The 22,058-nt window shown below is 46.3% G+C and overlaps 3 protein-coding genes across 3 annotated transcripts in view; 1 reads left to right on the forward strand and 2 right to left on the reverse strand.

The window, feature by feature from the left end:
- Window positions 1-1,093: 1,093 nt before the first annotated feature.
- LOC135817612 (AT-rich interactive domain-containing protein 1A-like) lies at window positions 1,094-12,761 on the reverse strand. The gene is made up of 6 exons (XM_065330832.1): window positions 12,110-12,761; window positions 9,771-9,800; window positions 8,890-9,340; window positions 8,288-8,490; window positions 7,088-7,504; window positions 1,094-3,820 (listed from the first exon to the last, which is right to left on the reverse strand). Exons 1-6 carry the CDS (start codon window positions 12,522-12,524, stop codon window positions 1,932-1,934), a joined length of 3,405 nt encoding a protein of 1,134 aa, XP_065186904.1. The 5' UTR covers window positions 12,525-12,761; the 3' UTR covers window positions 1,094-1,931.
- A 267-nt stretch (window positions 12,762-13,028) lies between these two features.
- Window positions 13,029-17,336, forward strand: LOC135817615 (mediator of RNA polymerase II transcription subunit 10-like). Its single transcript, XM_065330837.1, has 4 exons — window positions 13,029-13,455; window positions 15,079-15,162; window positions 15,598-15,700; window positions 16,809-17,336. Exons 1-4 carry the CDS (start codon window positions 13,328-13,330, stop codon window positions 16,890-16,892), a joined length of 399 nt encoding a protein of 132 aa, XP_065186909.1. The 5' UTR covers window positions 13,029-13,327; the 3' UTR covers window positions 16,893-17,336.
- A 94-nt stretch (window positions 17,337-17,430) lies between these two features.
- The window catches only part of LOC135817613 (uncharacterized), a 10,009-nt gene continuing 5,381 nt past the window's right edge, over window positions 17,431-22,058 (reverse strand). Inside the window, exons 3-7 of the mRNA XM_065330833.1 lie at window positions 20,397-20,577; window positions 20,002-20,076; window positions 19,125-19,214; window positions 18,661-18,837; window positions 17,431-18,289 (exon numbers count right to left, since the gene is read on the reverse strand). Coding sequence (XP_065186905.1) covers window positions 17,927-18,289; window positions 18,661-18,837; window positions 19,125-19,214; window positions 20,002-20,076; window positions 20,397-20,577 — 886 coding nt within the window. The 3' untranslated portion in view covers window positions 17,431-17,926. The remainder of the gene's footprint in view (window positions 18,290-18,660; window positions 18,838-19,124; window positions 19,215-20,001; window positions 20,077-20,396; window positions 20,578-22,058) is intronic.

Raw genomic sequence — 22,058 nt, forward strand, 5'->3', positions numbered from 1 at the left:
GTGATATGTAAGACTGTGGGTAGTCACATTTCATAGGTGATATGTAGGACTGTGGGTAGTCACATTTCATAGGTGCTGATGATCAGAGACCAGCAAGATTTGACAAACAACAGATACTCTCTTCTCTTGCACTGCACAATATCGTTAAAAGCACTACTTCAAAGTAGTAGTTAGAAGAAAGGTTCAAAGAGTGTACCCGGCCGATGGGTACTTGGCGAAAGGCCGATGCTTGTTATCAAGTCAAGTAGTCAAGTATCTGACTTAGTTTCTGTACGGCATGCTGTGTGCTATGTTTGTGATTCTAATGTTTACTTGTGCGGGCTAGCAGATAAAGAGTATTTGCATTGCTAGGTGTGCCGTTCTCTGTTTAGGATATGCTTGTGCTGAGCCCTCTGCCGGCCTTGCTAGGCAGGCCTACCTATCAAGGCTGGTCATACACCTGATAAGAGCAGCACTGTACTGGTCTGAGGACAGTACGTGGGAACACATTGTAACTGGTACAGGGTCAAGTCAGCCATTCCCATGACTTTGACAAAGAGGTTCGAGCTCAAGTAACATAATGCCGCTGTTATAATATTTCACTTCAAGGAAAAGACAGAGCAAACAGCTAAGAATGCCGTGCATCACCCAATGTTGGCCAATGGTCCATGTCCTCCATGTGGAAGTAATTGCAGAAGGGAGGAATACACCAATGGCCAGATGCCGATTGCAGGGGAAATTCACGTTCTACGCCAGCACATCAACTGCCTCCCAGCCGTGGTGTTTGGTGCTCTGTGTAAGAGAGTGCACCGACCTCTACACCTGCCATCCTATGGACTCAAGTGTGAGGTGCATGCCCTAAACAAGGCTCTAAGTCTATCCTGTCCAACCAACTCAATGATCACCAATATACCACATATACTACTACTTCAGTTGCACAAGTTGGCAAGGACACCGACTTGTGAGCGAATGTGTAGGCAGCAGCCGATGCAACAAGGTGAACACACCCGCACCCACACACCCGCACCCACATCTACCTGTACATCCACACATGCATGCACGCGCACACGCACGCACACACACACACACACAACGCTTGCCCATCAAAGCTAGGTAGTGGTGCACCACAAAGGTGTGAGCATGAAGTAACAGACCTGAGTGAACATTGGCTGAAGGAGGAGGATTCACAGACAGACTGTGCAATACGGAGAGGCGGTCTTCCCGGCTCGGGATTCATTGCCAATAGCACACAACCACTGATGGTGGATTAAGGCAAGGGTGATGGCACAATACATTGAACAAGACAACACTCCAGTCCTCAGTCACTGCAAAGGAGCACAACGACGTGCTGGCATGCCCACAGGCGTGGTGGACGGCGAAGATGGAAGAAACTGGGCTACAGTGCGAGGCTACATAAAAGGAAGGAGCCAGGCTAAACATGCACTAGCAAGAAACGGGTGGATAAAAATGAATACGAAAAGAAACAGGTGAATGTAGTGAGTGAACTACAAGCAAGACAAGCCATGGCACAAGTACTGTAGTTGTTGTTGTTGTTGTTGTAGTGGCGGTGCTAGTAGTAGTGGTGGTAGACGTGTACGTAGTGCTGCTGTAGCACTTGTTGCTGCACTAACTGCTGCGGCTGCTATTGGCCTTACTCTCCATGCTCATACGGAAAGAGACATGAAAGCTTGTGAAGCGCAGTTGAAAGTCTATTGACAAACTAAGATGGCGAAGAAGAGGAGGAGGAGGAGGAGAAGGAGGAAGAAGAAGAAGAAAGCCTATTACTCGGATCCATTGGAGGTGATCAGAGCAGGGCTCCATCTCATTGCCAAGGTCTACTCCAACATTGAGATTAGGCATACTCAATACTGGACTGCTGCTGCTGCTGCTACTTGGAAAGGAAGACGAGCGCTGCTAGTAGGCAAAAGAACAGGATGAAATTGTCCCTGCATTTAGAAAGTCCGTCGCAGCAAGTTTGGTCCTGATTTGATGAGGTTATCAAGAGCATTCTGTACATTGGGGTTCTTTTGGCCGAAAGGTGACGAAGCAGGCTTGTCATGCGACTGAGCTTGCAAGCCGTAAGCAGAGCCTTGAGTATAGCCTGAACTTGCTGAATAGGCCCCACTACCTCCACCGGCCTGGCGTTGACCCGGGTAAGCAACAACGGGTGGTGCACTGGCAGTATTGTATGAGCTAGAAGTATGCTGCTGCTGGTGCTGCTGCTGCTGCGGCTGGTGCTGCGGCCGCTGGTGCTGGGACGGGTGTTGCTGCTGCGGAGGCTGCTGTTGGCGTTGCTGCTGCTGTGGGGGCTGGTGTTGGCGTTGCTGTGGCGGCTGCTGCTGGTGTGCGGGCTGGTGTTGGTGCTGGTGTGGAGGCTGCTGGTGTGGGGGCTGCTGGTGTGGGGGCTGCTGGTGTTGGCGCTGCTGTGGAGGCTCGTGTTGCCGCTGCTGTGGGGGTTGCTGGTGTTGCTGGTGTTGCCGCTGCTGTGGGGGCTGCTGGTGTTGCCGCTGCTGTGGTGGCTGTTGATGCTGCTGTGGTGGCTGTTGAGGCTGCTGTGGTGGCTGTTGTTGCTGTGAACGGTGCTCCTGCTGTGGGTAATGACCCTGATTACCTGGGCGATGAGGGGAAGTGTTCCGGGCTGTGGCATGGTGCTGCTGTTGTTGAAATTGCTGCTGCTGCTGGGGTTGTCGTGGATACGGTTGCTTTTGTTGCTCACCGTCATAGTACTGTGAAGTATTGTACTGGCCACGCTGCTCATGTTCCAGCGGCTGTTGCTGACGTTGCTGGTGTACCTGCTGGGCTTGTGGTTGTTGCTGAGCGTTGTGGGGTACTGCTCGATTGCTGCTGCTGCTGCTGCCGTATTGCTGCTGTCCGCTTCTACCTGGATTTGAAGAAGCAGCAGCAGGAGCCACAGCAGCAGCATTAGGTCCACCGACATACCTGGATGCTGAACTCGCAGAAGATCCACTCTGGTGAGATGGCGGAGCGCGTGGACCCTGGACATCACGTGCTGCTGCTGCCGCTGGTACAGATGATCGGCCTTGCACCACTCCACGGCCGCCAGCAGTATTACTTGCAGAAATGTTGCCTGCAGCACCACTACCAGCATGACTGCTAGCAGCAGTCATGGCAGAAGGAGGATCAACATTATATCCACTCCGATTCGATGTAAAATTCCTTTGACCAGTTTGGTTGCCTTGAACTGAAGTAATGTCACGAGAAGAAGGATCACGAGGAGGAACGCGAGCAGGGCCGTGAGAAGGACTAGGCGCATTTGGTGATGCTTGTCTTTGCTGACGTTGAGCCTGAGCTACTGGAGTGCTTGAAGGATGGTGACTTGAGGAAGGTTGAGATGGCCGCGAAGAATTTGCCATTGTACTTGGAGTACTGGTGACAGGTGCCGAACGCGAAGGAGGCTGTGTTTCAGCTTGTCTAGAAGTGCTAGCAGCACTAGCAGGCCTACGAACAGCAGTACCAACATCAAAGTAACTAGCAGAAGGCCCACTAGAAGAATCCATAGCTTCTTCTTTACGCCCAACCCTGTCGCCAACACGATGAGAAGCAGCCACAGCAGGACGGGACTCGGGAAAAGATTCAAATTTAGCAGCAGTGGTGTCTCGATGCTCATGTCCCTGATACCCTGCTCCGCCTCGCTCGCGAGATAGTGACCGAGCAGCTGCAGTAGCAGCAGCAGAAGGAGGAGGAGGGGATGGTGATCTTTTACGTTTGCGCATAGCAGCAGCAGCGGCGGCGGCAGCTGTTGAACTCTCAATACCGTCATGGCGAGGACGATCAGGATCAGTAGGAGCAGCACTAGTCAGACTTCTTCCAGAGTACGGTGCTAGACACAAGAATAGAGCAGCAGCAGCACATCATGACAGACAGAAGAGTTACGGCTAGTAATGTAGAGAATGTCGACAAAGAACAGGCAGTATTGAGGAGTGGTGGCAGGTGGTCTGCATATGCTGCACTGTGCAATAACCCATTACCGGTAGCTAAGTGACATGCTCTAGCATGCAAACTGAAACTACACTCTCCTCAACAGAACTGTGGAAAACATGCAAACTGCAGCAGAGTCAAAATTGTACCAGCTTACAGCTCATGTCAAAAAGAAAGGAAGAAAGAAAGAAGAGAGAGAAGAGAGAGACGAGAACAGACAGTAGTCACATGCAAAGTTGCAAAACACATGTAATAACGATACGACTGGTATCCAAGGGGACATCTGAGCGAGTGTTCTACGATGCATAGACAAAAAATACCCATGCTGCTTGCATCACGGATGTCCAAAGAGAAACAGATACAACACACAGATAACCTTCCCTGAGAGAGATGCTGCCCATTCGGCCATTCTACCATGAAATCCACCAACCCAAACATGGCAACGAGAGGAAGAAGTTGAATAAGGCAACGAGAAGAGGTAAGGGGCAATCTTGCAGCCAAGTGAAATTCTTCACAGCACTATCATCAAGTATTCGAAAAGCAATTTGCCAGGAGATAAGCAAGAAGTAACTGGTGAAGGTACATGTACATGAGGTGAGAGACGACCCCGACAGTGCTCTTCAAAGCCTAGAAGGGGTACATCCACTACTGTGCCTTTCGAAGTCTAGAAGACGTATACCACTACATTGACTCTTCAAAGGCTACAAGAGCTACATCCACTACAGCAACTCTTTAAAGGCTACAAGAGGTACATCCGCTAAAGCGACTCTTCAAAGGCAAGAAGAGGTACATCCACTACATTGACTCTTCAAAGGCTACAAGAGGTACATCCGCTAAAGCGACTCTTAAATGGCTAGAAGAGGTACATCCGCTACAGCGACTCTTCAAAGGCTAGAAGAGGTACATTCACTACACAGCAGGTGAACGTAAAGGTAAATACTGAGAAGAATGAAACCTCCATTGCACAAGATGGCTGAAATGACTCCTTGGTCAAGTCTGAAGTGGTATTTATAGAGAACCCTCCTTGGACTATCCCAGAAGAGAAGTTTGCCTTTAATTTACAGGAGTCGGAACCAGTTAGCCCTAGGAGGGCGTGTGCGCGCCTCTGGGCAAGAAGGATGTGGACAGGACCATACACGAACACAACAAGTCAAGTATTATGCAAAGTGACAGGTGTGTGTTGACCTGTCCGTGCATCCAATGAGATTCAGGGTGCCTCCTTCACACAATCTGCTGCAACACATCAACCCAGTTGACACTATAGAAGAAGGTAAGTAGCAGCAGTAGCAGCAGCAGCAGCAGCAGAAAGCACAATGGTGGTGGTGGTGGTGGTGGTGGTGGTGGTGTAGTCATTTAACACTGAACTGAAAAGTAGCTGATGTGAAGAAGTGACCAAACTTGACACAGCTGCAGGGCCAAATCAACATATTAGCCTAATTGGACTAAAAGCGGATGCTACTTCAAGTTGTGATCAACACCAATGCCAGCAATGGACAAGCATATCTTGGTGATCCAGGAGTTGGAAGACAAGAAACACGAGCAGCTAGACTAGCAGCGGTCTTGAAAAAGCGCCATGCACTAGATATCTTTTTTTTTTAATCTTAAAAGATATCTACTAAAGCTGAATGACCTGTCCAAGCCTATGAAGAGTATTGAAGACTGAAAGGCAACTGTTACATATCCATACAGACAACGGCCACAAGGTCTGGATTGGCGAGTGCCAAGCCAAGCAAAACAGTAAAGAGGCTCCCTTCGACATATTTGTGGCCATCTCGAAGGCTTCCTGAAGTATTCAGCAACAAGTTGATAAACTGAGTCCAGCCATGGCGGTCGTAAACATTACGCTGTATAAACCGCGCCAAGTACTGCAATTCAGGAGAAAGCATGTACTCACACCTGGCGTCATGAAGGTTACTTCAGAAGTGTGTAGTATGCTCAACACTCCATGTTGAGCAAAGATTTTTTAAACCAATTGGCAGAATCTCCTACAGATTCATGTCTCTGGACTCACGGCGATATAAATGGAAGTTCTAGAAATAAACTATGTGCAAACAAGGGGGCTCTTTGCTTCAGGGCAATGAGGCGAAGAAGGACACGCGCAATGTGTGTGCGTGTGCAAATGTGTACTTGCAATTATGTGTAATAACAGTGCAAGGCATTGTGACCAGTAAGCAAACACTGGTCACAGCATCACCTATTACACTCTACTTCTGCTTCTGTCACTAGACACCTACATCACGTAGAAACACATGGGCATGTGCATTACTGGCTTACTAGCCACTGTGGAAGGCAAAAGAAGAATTGCAACGAGTACTTTTGGAATGTAATTCCTCGCAGACGCAGACTCGCAGGGTAAGCACAAAGCCCCGTGAAGCAAAAACATCCTGTGGCAATAGAAGTGGCCACGGTGAGCCAGAGGAATCGTTGCAAAGCTGATGCCACTTGGCTCCAGAAGCAGTCTGGCGGTGTAGACACGTTCAAATGTTCTGGTAGAAAGGCAAGTGCTTGTACAATCCACGCAGGAAAGTGCTGGTTACCCAAGGAGCAGGCAGAGACATAGTATTGACCATGCAAGTAGAGGTGTCCTGACAAAGCAGTGCCAGGCAAAGACCTGGTACTAACCATGAAAGTACAGGTCAAAGTATAGGTGTCCCTGGCAAAGCAGTGCAAGCAAGGAGCAGTAGCACCAAAGAGCTCAGATTCATCACTAAAGGAATAAGGTCAGCGTTAGAAGGGCGACTGGCAGCAAGACCTGCGAGACCGATCGCTACATGCACAGCTATATGTAGTGTATACCCAGTTATGTACTTGACTTATTACGCGTATTGTGTGGCCTGTGCTGTGTATCAAGTGACCATGTCTACATACCTACAAAGGACACAAGATGCTACAACGTGCGTAGCATAAAATGCTTCTATACACGTCGCCTACGTCGCCTAGTGTTGACTGGCTACATGTACTACATAGACCAGAGACTTGGTGTGGAGAAGAACAGGGAAACTGGTGTAGCTGCAACATGTCAAGTCAACTACATGAGAAGTACAGGACCCAGTACAGGACCCAGGGAAACGACACAATACTGACACATAGACCCACTGACACGAGAAAAAAGAGAACGGGTTGCTTAAATACTTGTACACGTGAATGTAGCTAAAATAGCAGTGCTTACCTCTATCGTATCCAGGTGCTCTTGTAGGACCAACACCAGCAGACACAGCATCACTACTTCCAGCCAGACTTTGCTGCTTGCGCTGCAATGCGTTGATCAGAGTAGACAACTCATCTGTTGATAGGTTCTCAGCTCCAGCAACACCAGTACGGCTAACCTGTGACAATGCACTCGCCAAACTGGCAGCCTCAGAAGTACGCAGGTCATCATCATATCTACTGCGCGGTGCAACAGCTGAGGCACCCAACACATCACTATGCGGTGACTCTGAGTGAATAGGCAAGCGACGTGGAAGTGGAGGTGGTGAGGGTGACCGGCGGTACATCGATGGTGCAGAGCCTCCTCGCGCATACTCATCAGACTTGCGGTCTCCAGATAAAAGTGCCATAGCGTCTTCCAACGGCATGTTTTTATGCTCTATGCACACACATGTGAAAATGCACACATGCGTGCACACATGCGTGCACACACACACACACACACACACACACGCACGCACACACACACACACGCACATACCCACACACACATGCATTCATACATCGTGACACAAGCAGGTATGCAAAGGCAACCCTACCCAGAAGAAGAGCAGCAAAGTGATGCATTCCAGTACGTTACAACATAGTAGAGTTTACAATACATGAGGTACTCAAAGCAGTCAAGCCAATATTCAGCAGACTGCAGCTTCAGCAGTCAAGCCAATATTCAGCAGACTGCAGCTTCAGCAGTCAAGCCAATATTCAGCAGACTGCAGCTTCAGTAGTCAAGCCAATATTCAGCAGACTGCAGCTTCAGCAGTCAAGCCAATATTCAGCAGACTGCAGCTTCAGCAGTCAAGCCAATATTCAGCAGACTGCAGCTTCAGCAGTCAAGCCAATATTCAGCAGACTGCAGCTTCAGCAGTCAAGCCAATATTCAGCAGACTGCAGCTTCAGCAGTCAAGCCAATATTCAGCAGACTGCAGCTTCAGCAGTCAAGCCAATATTCAGCAGACTGCAGCTTCAGCAGTCAAACCAATATTCAGCAGACTGCAGCTTCAGCAGTCAAGCCAATATTCAGCAGACTGCAGCTTCAGCACAAGCAACTGCAGGACATGCTTCTTTCCCTCCTAAGTCGCATAAGCCGTGGCTTTTACACCAGACTTTTCAGTAGTGCACATAGAAAGTGACAGAGCAGTACTTGTAGTAGTATAAGCAGTACCTTGTTTATTTGGGCCATTGAGTACATGTACAGTACATGAACCATGCAGCTCATGTTGCTCAGTGACCAGGACAGAGAAGAGTAGACGGCGGCGACATGCATCATCTAACATATCAATCAGTGGGATTCCAGGAGTCAGCAGAACCATCTCCACAGCCAAGCCCATGCTGCGAACACGCCGTGCGATCATTTCACCATAACGTCTGAGAAACACAGACAAGAAGAGAACAAGAGGACCTTGCAGCAGTGACGTATAAAAGCACCAACTCTACTCCACATGCATATGCATATAAGGGTGGTGTACAGATGCTAATATGATACCGGCAGATCATATCATGGATACCTCAAGGAAACTTCTACATGCTTAGGTTATAGTAAACCATGTGCACACGTTTACAATGTGTGTGTGTGTGTGTGTGTGTGTGTGTGTGTGTGTGTGTGTGTGTGTGTGTGTGTGTGTGCGTGTGTGTGTGTGTGTGTGTGTGTGTGTGTGTGTGTGTGTGTGTGTGTGCATGTGTGTGTGATGTGGTGAAGATCTACAGTCAGGTACATGCACCATCATGAAACACACACACACAGGTGCAGTAGTCCACTGGCTGTACCTGATGTCAACTGTGGTAATGAGCACTTCACAATCCAGCGGACCTTGTGCAGGACGTGGAGATGGCGCACGCTCCCTTGCTGCTGTGTCTGGCCATGACCGGACATCAGGTGACCTAGGCCTGTGATGATCAGAACTAGGGTAGAAACTACGATCACGCGACGGTGCACGATCAAGTGTAGTATCATAGTAGGGATCATGGCGATCTCGACTACGAGATTCACGCTCATAATCAAAACCTGGCGGTGGTGGACTTCGTGATCGCTCATACCGACGATAATCATCTCTCCGTGGTGAGGGGTCACGACGACCAGCTCGATCCCCATGTGAGCCACCACCACGGTGCCCATAACGGTCTTCTTCCCAGCGCCGGCGTAGCTGAGACTCATAGTTATCGCGTTCACGCTCACGCGACCTGCTGCGCCTCCGGCGACGCTCTGCTGGCCTCCTCTCTACAGTGTACAAACAACAAGCAGAAAACACACAGACAAGAATACTATCACAATCAGAAAATACACAGACAAGAATATGATCACTGAATCAGTACAGTTGTACAGTTAGGCTACCTCAACTCAATCGTTCCAAATATGGTCTCTTCGCTGCACACGTCACTTCAATATCTGTCCTGAAAAGGCAGTTCTCTTGAATACAGAGTACCTGGGAGCATTGGGGACTGGAGAAATGTGCCCTGAAGGAGGAGACGTCCTTAGTTGAGGTGTCTGCTATGGGACACTTTACTTGTATGACAGTGGGTAACATGGTAACTGCCAACACAAATTCTGGAATCCAACAAGACTTCAACACCAATGCCTCAATACCAGTGCAGAAATAGAAGCTAGTGCACAATGAGAAGTAATATGCAAAGAATAGTATTTGAAATACCTTGAGTCTCGCCTTGCGCTCTTTGAATGCCTGCATAAAAGCACAGGCACACACACACACACACACACACGCACGCACGCACACACACACACACACACACACACACACACACACACACACACACTCATAATCATACTCCTGCCCATCGCTGAAGCGATAATAGCGACGTATGCTGGGATTACACCATTCAACAGCTTGCAAGGCTGATGAATTGACCCCCGCTAATTTTAGCCTGGTCTACACCACACGGCTGGTTGAAGTGGCTTTTTCTGGCCAAGGAATCCCTATTTTTCATTTTTTTTCTCATTTTCTTTTTTTTAACACAACAATTCCTCCCAGCTGCCCCAGCGTGATGCTAGTGAGTCACACAGCTGGCTTTTTGACAGCCATTGAACAGACAGGTTTTCTCCAGAAACAACGGGAAGTACTTGTTACCAGAGCCTGGGCTGTACCTCCGTGGGACCACCAAAGCAGTGCGCCCTATGCAAGAAGTGCGCTTTGCCCTAAGTGGGTACAGTGCGCTTTGCCCTAAGTGGGTACAAACAGTAAACAATTTTGAGCGCCGTGAAAAAAGTTTACTAACCGGGTGCACATCTTATTTCAGCCCGTACTGAATGTTTTCAATCGACTAATAGCAAGAGTTCATATCCTCCGTGACTGTGCAACTGCTTGCACTTTTTCTATTCCATGCTGCAATGGCAGAGCTCCATATCCCATGATATGGTGCAATGGCAGAGCTTCACATCCCATGATATTGTGCAATGGCAGAGCTTCACATCCCATGATATGGTACAATAGGATGTTGGCAAACAGTGCAAAGTGTTTACCAGAGAGGTGTAGTACATGTGTAAGAATGCAGCCCAGTACCTATCCGCACAGAGTGCAGGAGTGTGTTTGAACTTGTCCTGTGATGCTACACTCTGCCGCCGCAGAACCCCTCCCCTCCCCCCCCCCCCCCCTCTTCCCAAACTACAGCTGCACATTCTAGGGGCCACATGTATCACCCTAGTGCACGGGTCCTACTTGTTCCAAGTATGTACAAATACATTCTTGGAAATCAACTGTGTCCTCTAGGATGCACTGGGTGCATTCACCAACAACAACGCCATTCTACAATCATGTTGTCTTCGTTTACGAGTCAGTCAAAGCTGTTGTTTGAGCGGGAAAAAGACAAGTTTGAATAACACGCATCATCTACGTAACACTTTAAAATTATCTGGTTTTTGCTTGTTTAGCGACAAGAACGGAAGTGAAACCCGGCAAACAACTGTGCATACTTGATATGTGTACAGTCAGACCTCGCTTATCCGGTCCTCGTTTATCCGGATCCCTCCGGAGGAAAATCGCTGGTTACCGATGTGCAGCATATGTTATGCATACAACATAACCGGACCTCGCGATCCGCATAATGGTGCATGATTTTGTGTACAAACTGGTTAAAATATGTACAAAAAGCTTCGTCGTATCCGGTTGCATGTGGTTTGCAGAAGCTAGAATCAGGGAGTTGTACAGGCAAATGAGGTCCTTGACCTGCTGGGTGCATGTGGACAGCACTCAGTTGCATGCACTTGTCATTTTTCTCGCTTGTTTTACATACTGTGCACGCTAGTTGTACTGCATAGGACCCGTCTACATGTATGTACGATGTCACTGCTTTTGACATGCCACATGCATCTACAGTAAGTGCGTTCAATTATCCGGTTCCCTCGCATATCCGGATATTTTTGCGGAAAACAGATGTGTGCGGTTAAGCGAGGTCTGACTGTACATCGTTTTTGCAGATACAGTACAGTCATGTAAGCAAGAGTGCATAAACAAGAGTATGCAACTGTGGTTATGGGTCAGTGCGCGGCGCGCTGCCTTCATTACATAACTTGCCTTCATTGCGCTCTGAAAGCATGCATTTAAACTCACAATTTCTCCCACGAGCCCATCCGTTTTTGCTTGATTCGTTCCAGTACCTACCCGATCTCTAAATTTTGGCGCGTGAACTCCAGTTCCGTACGAACGTCCATTTCTAACCAGAGGGAAAGTGCGGAGTTTGATTTTCCGCAGTGCGCGGACTGCAGCTGAATGATGTAATGAAGGCAGCGCGCCGCGCATCTGGCCCATAGAAAAGAGATCACAGTTGCATACTCTTGTTTATGGACTCTTGATGTAACGGATTCAAAATTTAACGAATTATTTCAATTTTGTTTTAAAAATTGTTAGATTTAAATGTTCTTTGATAAACAGTGGTTTTTACAGGACTCCTGGTTCTGCAGTTTCTTTTGAATAGTTCATCGTGTAGTACTCAGCAATTGTTCAGCAGCAAAACAAACACAAGATGCGAATCTTACTCATCTTTCTTCCGCCAAAATCAGCATTGTTCTCTCCATCGAGCGCATCACTGGCTGCCGACTCCTCAGCAAATTGCACAAAAGCATAGTTTCGGTGGACACTGATGCCTGTGACTTCACCATACTTGCTGAATCTCTCCTGAAGGTCCGTTCGTTTAATTTTCTCCACGGCGAGGTTGCCAACAAAAATCCTCGCTTTCTTCATGTTAGGATCAGTGCTGTTTGTCATCCTTCCACCTTGCGCGATCTGTTCACGTTTGGATTTGCCTCTTCCTGCACCACCGCGTCCAGGCCCACCAATACCTCTCTTAGAAGGGGTATCATTGTCTTCCTGACTTTCCTCATCTTTTACATCGTCGGTTTGCTCATCAGTTGGTTCGGTCTGCCCACTCTCCACAGAGTGGTCTTCTTCCATTTTCGTAACAGTATAACTTGCAAACAAATAGACAACTGTTGTGAATGAGCCTCGCAACTACAGAAATGAAATACTAGTAGCTTGCAAGGAGCACTTGCTCTGCAGTACTACACTGCTGTCTGGAAGAACTGCTCAAAGCACTGATGCCGTCACTAAACAAGGAGAAGAAGAAGCACCCAAACTACCCAAAACTTTGTTTCTCGAGCAAAACACGAGAAAGCCGATCTACAACAAGTACATGTACAAGTAAAAATTCTCAGTTCTCCGACGGTGCATGCCCGGAGAATTTGTTTAAAAAATAATTGGAGCGGACGTTGCCCTGATGACGTCGTAGAGGGCTAGGGGAAGCTACATTTTTTTTGTACTCTATAGGTACTAGGTCCGTACAGTAGCCTACAAAAATCGGCTGGTGGCATGTACATAATTATTATGTGTGCATGAGACTTTTTTGAATCTGATGAGCCACATGCACACTCACTCTGAATGATCGAGAAGGCAAGAACCCAGACCAGCAGATCATCATATGAAAGACTTTTTCTGTTGTGGCTTTCATTTTTCATGATGAGGCCTCGAGGGTGATTATGATGATCAATAGCTACAGCACGAGCACCGCGTAGTCCAGCGTGAGAGTGTCGTGCTGCCTGCGAATTTGTTGTTGCAGTTTTACGAATGTTGCTTCTCAAAGGCGATTGTAAATGTGCAGACGCTACAAATATTTATAGTAAACATATTCATAGCACGTCGACATGTCAACCAAGTCCCAACAGCTTTGATTGATTGATGGCGGCGAAGTAATTGGAAATATGAGTACTCAGTCTAAATTCAGTGCTCTGGAGAATGGACTGGAGCAGTCTATTTTGGCTATTACTCAAGTTGGGATCACCTCCAGTGATTTCCAAACCAGCAGTCAGCCAGTTCTAAATCAGCAAATGTAAGAGCTTTCATGGCCGTATTGAGTAATGAACGAACTTCATTTCACTGTTCTTTTGTTGAGCACTGTTGGTGATAACTGTGGAAATGATGGGCTGCATCTCCCTGGCTATGCCTGCAGTAGGCTTCAGCTAACATAAAATTAATGTGAGGATAGATTTTCATGTTCACCTTCCATTCATAGTGCTGTCTTGTTTTTTACAACAACACACAACAGTGGATAGGCCAGAGGCACTGTACGAATGCTCGGTGAACACGTATATATAATAATGCTGACCTGTCAGTTTGAGCACTCTGGCAAGGTACGTTCGGGCCTGATTGGAAATTTTTATTTCCATTGCTATCAGGTTCGGCCTCATTTTCTCTGTGCTGCGCTGATGAGTTCAAAAAGAACGAAACAGCATGCTGTCCGCAGATTGAGTATATAATAATGTACGTACCTTGCCAGAGTGCTCAAACTGACAAGTCAGTGAGCTCTGCATAACGCAAACAGCAAAGGCACTACCCCACGCAAGAGTGCTCAACTGCTACAAGAGCAGGAGCGAAATACTCAATCTGCGGACAGCATGCTGTTTCGTTCTTTTTGAACTCATCAGCGCAGCACAATAATGTACCGGTACGTATATAATACAACCCAACAGTACGCTTGTACGTGAAATATAAACCGACATACAAACCGAGGCGAAGCCGAGGTTTGTATGATGGTTTATATTTCACGTACAAGTGTACTAGTGGAATGTATGATACTTATGCTGACCTTCATACAAACTGACAGTCAACTTCTTCCTGTTTCTATGGTGGCGGTCTATATGGGGTTTGTATGAGGTTTATATGCCCAGTATAAGCCGCCAGCATGATGGGCAAGTTGACTGGAAGTTTGTATGAAAGGTCAGCATAAGGAAATATAATTATAAACTTCATGGGAGATCTGGTATATGAGTGTGGGTGTATATGGAGTGAGGTATAATACATGATATTGCCCGCTGTTTGACCTCTTGACCTTCTAAGTGCTTCTTCAAATGCCCACTTAAAAAACTTGGAAGGTCAGGGTCAACTTTGTGCTAACATACTAGAGATACTCCCTGGTTCTAACCCTCCTGCGTATGTCATAAAATAAGTATTTTCTTGACCTCGTACTCTGGCAATGCCGGCATCGATATCTGCCCTTACGGCTGGCGTCGTTCCCCGTTATGGCAGATATCGCCGGTATTGCCCAAGTACTCGGTCAATAACACATACATGCATCATCATGGCCAGTTGGGTCAGCTTAGAGAGTGCTCAATGCTGCACAGTGCACATGCTGTGTGGTGTACACCCAGTGTGTGAAACTTGAAGTGACAGCACTCTGCAGGATCCGTATGTAAACCCAATGGTCGGATTTCACTTGCCATGACTATGTACATACATACATGTAAGTAAATGCCCATTGGCAGCATTGCCAAAGAATTTAACAGCCAGCAAGCTTTGTTAGACATAACAATTTGTGCAAAGCCACACATGCACACACGATACACACGCACACACTTTCAGAAAACTAAGCTGACAATCTGAAATCTATTGTGACAATTCTATGTTGACCTATTCCATGTTTCTTCTTGTCGTTTCGCTTCCTTCTTGTTCACAGTCAAAACCTGATTTCAACTATGAAAGAAATTGATGAAATCCGATCGCAGTTCAACGATATCACTGTGCCAATGGATGTGTTTGAGTAGGTTCTTGGCAATAGCACTTGTGTAATGCCTGCGTGTATTGAAAAAGAGACAGAAATGCTCCACTTGTGGAGTAACATTCTAACGTTACCAACTCTTGCCTAGGCTTTGGCATTCCTCTTCGCTCAGGCACTCTAAGCGTAGAGCTTTTTCTTGTAGAATTCCCTGCTTCGAGTCAAGGTTGTATATTGTACATGTGGGTATGGCTCTGGAGTTAAAGTTGGTAGATCGGGGCACTTATGTAACTCCAATATTGCCATGTGTGCCTGTGTATGTGCCGTGTGTGTGTGTGTGTGTGTGTGTGTGTGTGTGTGTGTGTGTGTGCGTTTGTGTGGGTGTGTATGTGTGTGTGTGTGTGTGTGTATATGTGTGTGTGTATGTGTGTGTGTATGTGTGCATTCTGCTGGTGGATGTGAATGATATGGTACTTGTAGGTATATTGACACAGGCAAGAATCCACAGCTGTTTACCAAGTCATGTCTGGAGAAGCTAGTGGACAAGCACCGAGAGCAAGAGGCGAAAACAAATTCATTACAGGTACTGTGTGTAAATCTGTCTCTGCTACCCATTTCTGTACCCATTCATTTGTTTTTGTCGATCCGCGTTCGTGTGTGTGTGTGTGTGTGTGTGTGTGTGTGTGTGTGTGTGTGTGTGTGTGTCCCATATGGTGCAGTGGTATGTGCAGCGATTTCCAATCGATAGATTGCGGGTTCGATTCCCGACGATTATGGTCACACTCGTCTTTCTTCTCTTTCTCAGACTCTTCCTGACTTTTCTTTCATTCTCCTGGGTGGTTACCAACAGCCAGTGCATGCGGGAGTATGTGGTGTGATGTGTGTGCGGGGAAAAAAAATGAAAAGACCAAAAATAGGGATTCGCTGGCCAGAAAATGTCACTCCAAATAGCTGTATGGTGTAGACCAGGCTGAATAGTGACGGTCAATTCTTCAGCCTTGCAAGCTGTTGAATGGTGTAATCCCAGCACAAGTTGCTATGGCTTCTGCCGTAGCATTGCTATCATCGCCTCCGGCGATGGGCGTCAAAGGTCAGGTCAGGTCAGGTGTGTGTGTGTGTGTGTGTGTATGTGTGTGGGTGGGCGTGTGTGTGTGTGGGTGGGTGTGTGTGTGTGTGGGTGTGTGTGTGTGTGTGTGTGTGGGTGTGTGTGTATGTGTGTGTGTGTGTGTGTGGTGTGTGTATGTATGTGTGTGACTGAAGCGAGCTGTGAAACCCTGTATGATTCAGACAGAACGCGGTGCAGCAGTGGTTGGGATGTTCAGCACTGATCAGCACGATGCATTGGGCAAGGCCCGAGAAAGGCTGAATATGGGCACCAATTTCATCTTTTTGGTGTGGATAATCCCCACATCTCCTTCACTTGCCGGGAATCATACTCACAACATTGGCTTGTCATGAAGACCTGAGTGTGACCCAAAACTTGGTGTAGTGATAACTGTTAAAGCATATGAAAGGTCAATGAATCTCTTGCCTGCTTCCAAGAAATAGTGCATCTCTCCTTCTTTACTGTGCTTGTATAGCTCATTATGATGTTGGTTTTGTGTGCGTGTGTAATCTTATTGACTTTGCTGAAAGTTTGCTCAGCATAATATTCTGTTGTGGTGTTTTTGTTGAACTTCTCACCTATACAGCTTCTCCGTGATGGTCTTCTTGAAGAACTAGGCAAGGTGTTTCCAGAACAGATACAAGAGTATAAACTAGCCCGGAATCTATGATCACGCACTGTTTCAAGTATCATTCAGCACTCCCTGCTTTCCAAACTGTTTTGAGTTGGAAGAATCTCCTTCCTTTGTCAAAAAAACATGTGTTCTGTGTCTGTGTTTGCTGTCTAAAACTCAAGTGTCACATACATTACCCTGTACATAATACATGCTGGCTATCGTATTTCTGCAGTGTAGCGCTCTGGGGGGTTTATCAAGCCACGTTTGACTTGACTGTGAATCTACACACATTCAGAACTAGCACTGAGACCTGGAATCATGGATCCCTCCGTTGGCATGTTAGATAGTAATAGATATACCATGTATTTAGCCTAGATGCAATGTTCGTTACAAGACTAAGCACTATAATTATGTGTAGTGCTGAGCAACACCATTCCTTATTCAGTCGTAATGCTGCTGCTGATAATGCTGGCAATGATGAAGAAAGTTTACAGAGAACTGCGGTACTGTTTGCCTTGGTGCATACATGTGTTGGAGAGTGCTATGTTCAGGTTATTGATATATCTCTATGCATACATGTGTTGGAGAGTGCTATGTTCAGGGTATTGATATATCTCTATGCATACATGTGTTGGAGAGTGCTATGTTCAGGTTATTGATATATCTCTATGTGTAAGACTATGATCCCAGTTGAACGCCCCTTCTACATGCATGCTCAATACGTTCACACAATTATGACACATGTGTGACAAGAACAAAGTATGCGTATCAACAGTATCTCATCAACGCTCTTTAGTCTTTATCATAATAATAATAATAATACTACTACAATCAGTCTTGTATTAGAGTACTACTTCAGTACTTGTAGAAGTACCCTTGTGAAAACTAACGTTATGTACAGTCAGTCCTATATTACAAAATAATGCATGTCAAAATGTACTTGTGTATGTACAGTGTACGATAGTTTGATGTCCATATGTGCAACGCAGAAAGTCCATTGTATCAAAATTAATAATAGATGTACAGTCATGTACAAAATATATATTGGTGAGCGGGAGGGGTATCAGCTTAGCAAAACATTGATGTTCCTACTTGGGAATAACTACGCGGAACGGATCTTTGGTTGGATCCACCTTATGCGCAGTTGCTACAGTGGTATGAGATGAGCTCACAGTAATTTCAATGCCAGAATGCTTGGCTTTAGGCCGCTCGGCTCTAGAATGGGTTTCTTTCGCTGCCACCGAAGAGGATGATGTGCTGGCAACGGTATCTGCCCCTGAAGACACCAGGGCATCTACTTTCTTTATGATATAGCTGTTGGTAGTGCTACTGTTAGTATCGTGTACAGCGCTGGCAGTACTGTCATTGCGATTGTTTTCCTCCAAGCGACGGAATATGCCATCTAGACGGCCACAATCATCAGATGCTTGTTGCATAACACCTTGCTCCCTCTGAACAGGAATACAACACAGAGACAGATGCAGTATAGTTTGTTTAAACGTCTCATGAGTTCCAGTAACAGTTAGAGAGGCTAGAATAAGAAGGCCAGCAGCTACATTTACTTTTGTTTAGCCATTTTATTAAATAGAATGTTTCAGTGACCAGTCGAGAAGTCGTGTGCGAAACAAAATCGGGTTTGTTTTGATGTTGAATTGTGCAGTGCCCTAAATCGATTCAGTGACATGTTGACGAGATCACAGGACATCACAGCAGAATTGATCACAGGCGGACAAGAAAGAATGAATGGCCAGTATGAGTGCACAGCGGGAAGGTACTCGGTCTGTTACACATTGCACATGTATGTGGAGAAACGCAGCCTTACCATCAGCACTTTGTCTACCTCCTCATCTTCAGCATACTGCTGGGAGGTATCCGGATAAGGCCCAGTGACACTACCAGCGGTGGCTGGTACAAGACGTTTAGCAGCTGGTACCTCTGGGCCATACTCAGAACGATCTTTCAGTACTGACAACATCTGTTCCTGAGATTCATGTAAGCGCTGAGCAGTTTGCAGGAAGACAACAAAGAAAAGAACAATGCTGTATTTTCCCTATTGGAACAGGGTGTTTGCAATTGAAATACTTTGGGATCATAAATACCCATTGTCACATAACAACTAAATTATTTAAAAAACGAATTTTGCGAAACTGAAAGCAGAAACTTCGCACTGATATGTAAAGACCGGTGTCTTAAATATGGGATGATTTAATTGTGCTTTGTCGCAGGACATTCAAGGGTGTAACTTAAAAAAAATCATGTGAGCATGGCAATACACTATGGACTAACCTTCAGCTGAGCACGCGGATTGGGGTCATCATACGCCCATCGTACATTCATCAATGTATGTCCACCTAACTGCTGACTGCTCATAGCAACCTAGACCAGAAGGGAGCAACACACAAGAGATTATAGTGTATGCACTATAGATGATTGGGATACGGGATAACATGAGTGTCAATACTCATCATGTCACTACTCAATTATTGTTCAGCGGTACACACAAAACCTTCAACAATCTCCGCCAAGAATAGATGAAATCAAGCAAAACACCAGGCAATTTCAAGCTACAACCAGGGCAAAGCAGCAGGACAGTTGAATATTGTTCCAGCAGCCCGGTGAGACTGGTCACCACGATCAGATACATAGTAGGACTTGACAACAAAGGCAGATGAGAGGTATTGCTCCATCCTTGTGGTGTTGAGCACTCTCGGCAGTCTGGGAATTCTTGCTAATGTGATTAGGACTTCACAACACTATTCCAGGTTAAAATAACAGTTAAGAACTCAGATGGTGAGTCAAGGAAAAAAATTGTAACATGGAAAAATGTGGGCACAAGTTATGCGATCGAGTCCACCAACTAAACCAGATTTTGAACAGTCAGACGTCAGAGTTTTGTGCTAGATTGTGCACGTCTGACTGTTCAAAATCTGGTTTAGTTGGTGGACTTGATTGCATAACTACTTGTCCCCACATTTTTCCATGTGAAAATACCAGTTGTTTGATGATTGTTTCGGCATGAAACCTTTTTAAAAGTCACAACATGTTTCCACTTGGATCCACTCTCCTCCATATGTATTTGAAGTAGGACTGTACAATTCACAAGCACCCTCTCCAGCATGGGGCTAAAGTTAGTCATATTCTTCAGGAAATTCTCCAATCTCACCTTTGCAAACTCTGCATTGATCCGGTTCTTATACGTCATAAATGCGATATTGCGTGTTCGAATAATGTTCATCCTCTGCAGTAGAGACAGAAAGCACACAAAATGACTCATGAGATTCAATTTTGTATCGAGTGTCATAAAGGCAATGCGGCCTCACACCCGTATCCAAAGCCCTGGCGAGCAAAATCAAATCCCGAAGTCACTCTCACATGGTACATTGGTCCGAACTTCGCTACAACTGTACAACAGTGTACGTGTATGGTTGTATCAACTTTTTCCGTACATTGCCCCCCCCCCCCCAACATAAACGCATGTATCTGTGTGGTGTAATAATCAAAACAGAAATACATGGCCAGTTGCACACAACATAACGAGAAGTGATTATTCAGCATTACCTCGATCTCGCCCCATTCGCCAAACTCCTCCTTGAGTTCATCCTCTGTTCCCGTGCGACGACAGTGTAAGTTGCCAGCATACAGAGTCTTACAATCCTTCTCAATTGAACCCACACCGGACATAGTCGTATTGTGCTGACGATGACGATCCCGACCAAATACGTCATGTGCTTGATCAATACTGCAGGTACACAACCGTTATGTGCATCAATATCACTGTTACAGCACGCAGCCGAATAACAGAATACAGTAAAACCTGGTGTAAGCGGCCACCCCACGGTGCAAGCAAAAGCGGCCGTTAAAGCCAGGTGGTCTTTAGAACCAGGTCCAACAGGTTCAGTGTAGAGCTGTCCGTGCATGGAAAAACGGTCATTAAGAGCAGGTGGTCGCTAAAACCAGAGGTTGCTTACACCAGGTTTTACTGTATACGTCTTCAAAAAAGCGGCGTTGCAATTAATAATTTTAGAATCGCAACGAACATAACCAGGCAAATCGACATACCATGAAGGCGGCATTAGATTCGCCACAAAGAAATAATGCAGCTGTTCACTGTCATTCTAAATTCTTTCAAATAATTAAATGAAACCGCAAAGCAGTAGTTAAGACTTGACGAAGAATTTCTTATACCAGTACTAAGAAACTACAGACACCTGACGCCGAAGATCTTTTTCCCTTCTCCAAAACACAGCACTTGCAAGCCAGACAAGAATGGTGGGAAAGCTCAACAGTCACACCACCGGGCCTCGAAACAGTCAATTGTAAACCTGACAAGCGTATTGAAATTCAAAAATTTGAATAGAATAGCATATGGACTCGGATGGAGAGCCAAGATAAATTTATACTTCAAGTAGAAACGTTGCACGACACTAACAGACGGTACTGACGTTCTACAGCTGACTGGCTATCAGCTCTAGCATATCTCGGATGCACACTCCAACAGCCTTCCAACTTGGAAGGTTCTAAGTTATGTGATAACGTAGGAGGGGAAGGCGAGCGCAACCAAGACAAACACGAGCTGAAAGTCTCAGCTGCGAAGGACGTTGGCGGATGTACATGTGTCATATCGGCCTCGGCCGGGTTCTCCCGGGCTGTACGACGAACTTCTCCGGGCTGTACGACGAACTTCTCCGGGCTGTACGACGAACTTCCCCGGGTTGTACGACGAACTAACTACTCTGCCGGTACTAGTTTACATGTTGGGTGAACGTGTTCCCCTCATGAGCGCGCGTTTGTACGGCAGTTGTCTTTTGTATCTACTTGTCATTTTTATCAATGCATGGGCCGCGGGATGTTGTATCTGCTAACTGTCTTATCGTATACGCTGGCTGTTTAGTTAATTCATAAATAATACGCATTTCTCCTTGTCTTCTCCCATTGGTCAATTCTGCATAGCAACAAGCTATCTATGGTCTGATTGGTTGGTTTTCCGCCTTTGCTACGCCTTTGTCTAACTCGATCCTTTTTGTTACCATATAACTCCAGCTGCTTCTGATCAAAAGTACCAACCTTCCTTCGACCTTCAATCTTGAATCGAGCTTGAAATCACAGTTACTCTCAACCTTCTTCGAATGACCAAGGTGAGCGTGTGTGGCTGAATGGATACTTGGATCAACCATATTGGTTGATGACCTGGTGGGGTTACTACGGCAATGCGAATGTATA

Source organism: Sycon ciliatum, chromosome 5 (genome assembly GCF_964019385.1).
Source record: "Sycon ciliatum chromosome 5, ocSycCili1.1, whole genome shotgun sequence".
Lineage (NCBI taxonomy): Eukaryota > Metazoa > Porifera > Calcarea > Leucosolenida > Sycettidae > Sycon > Sycon ciliatum.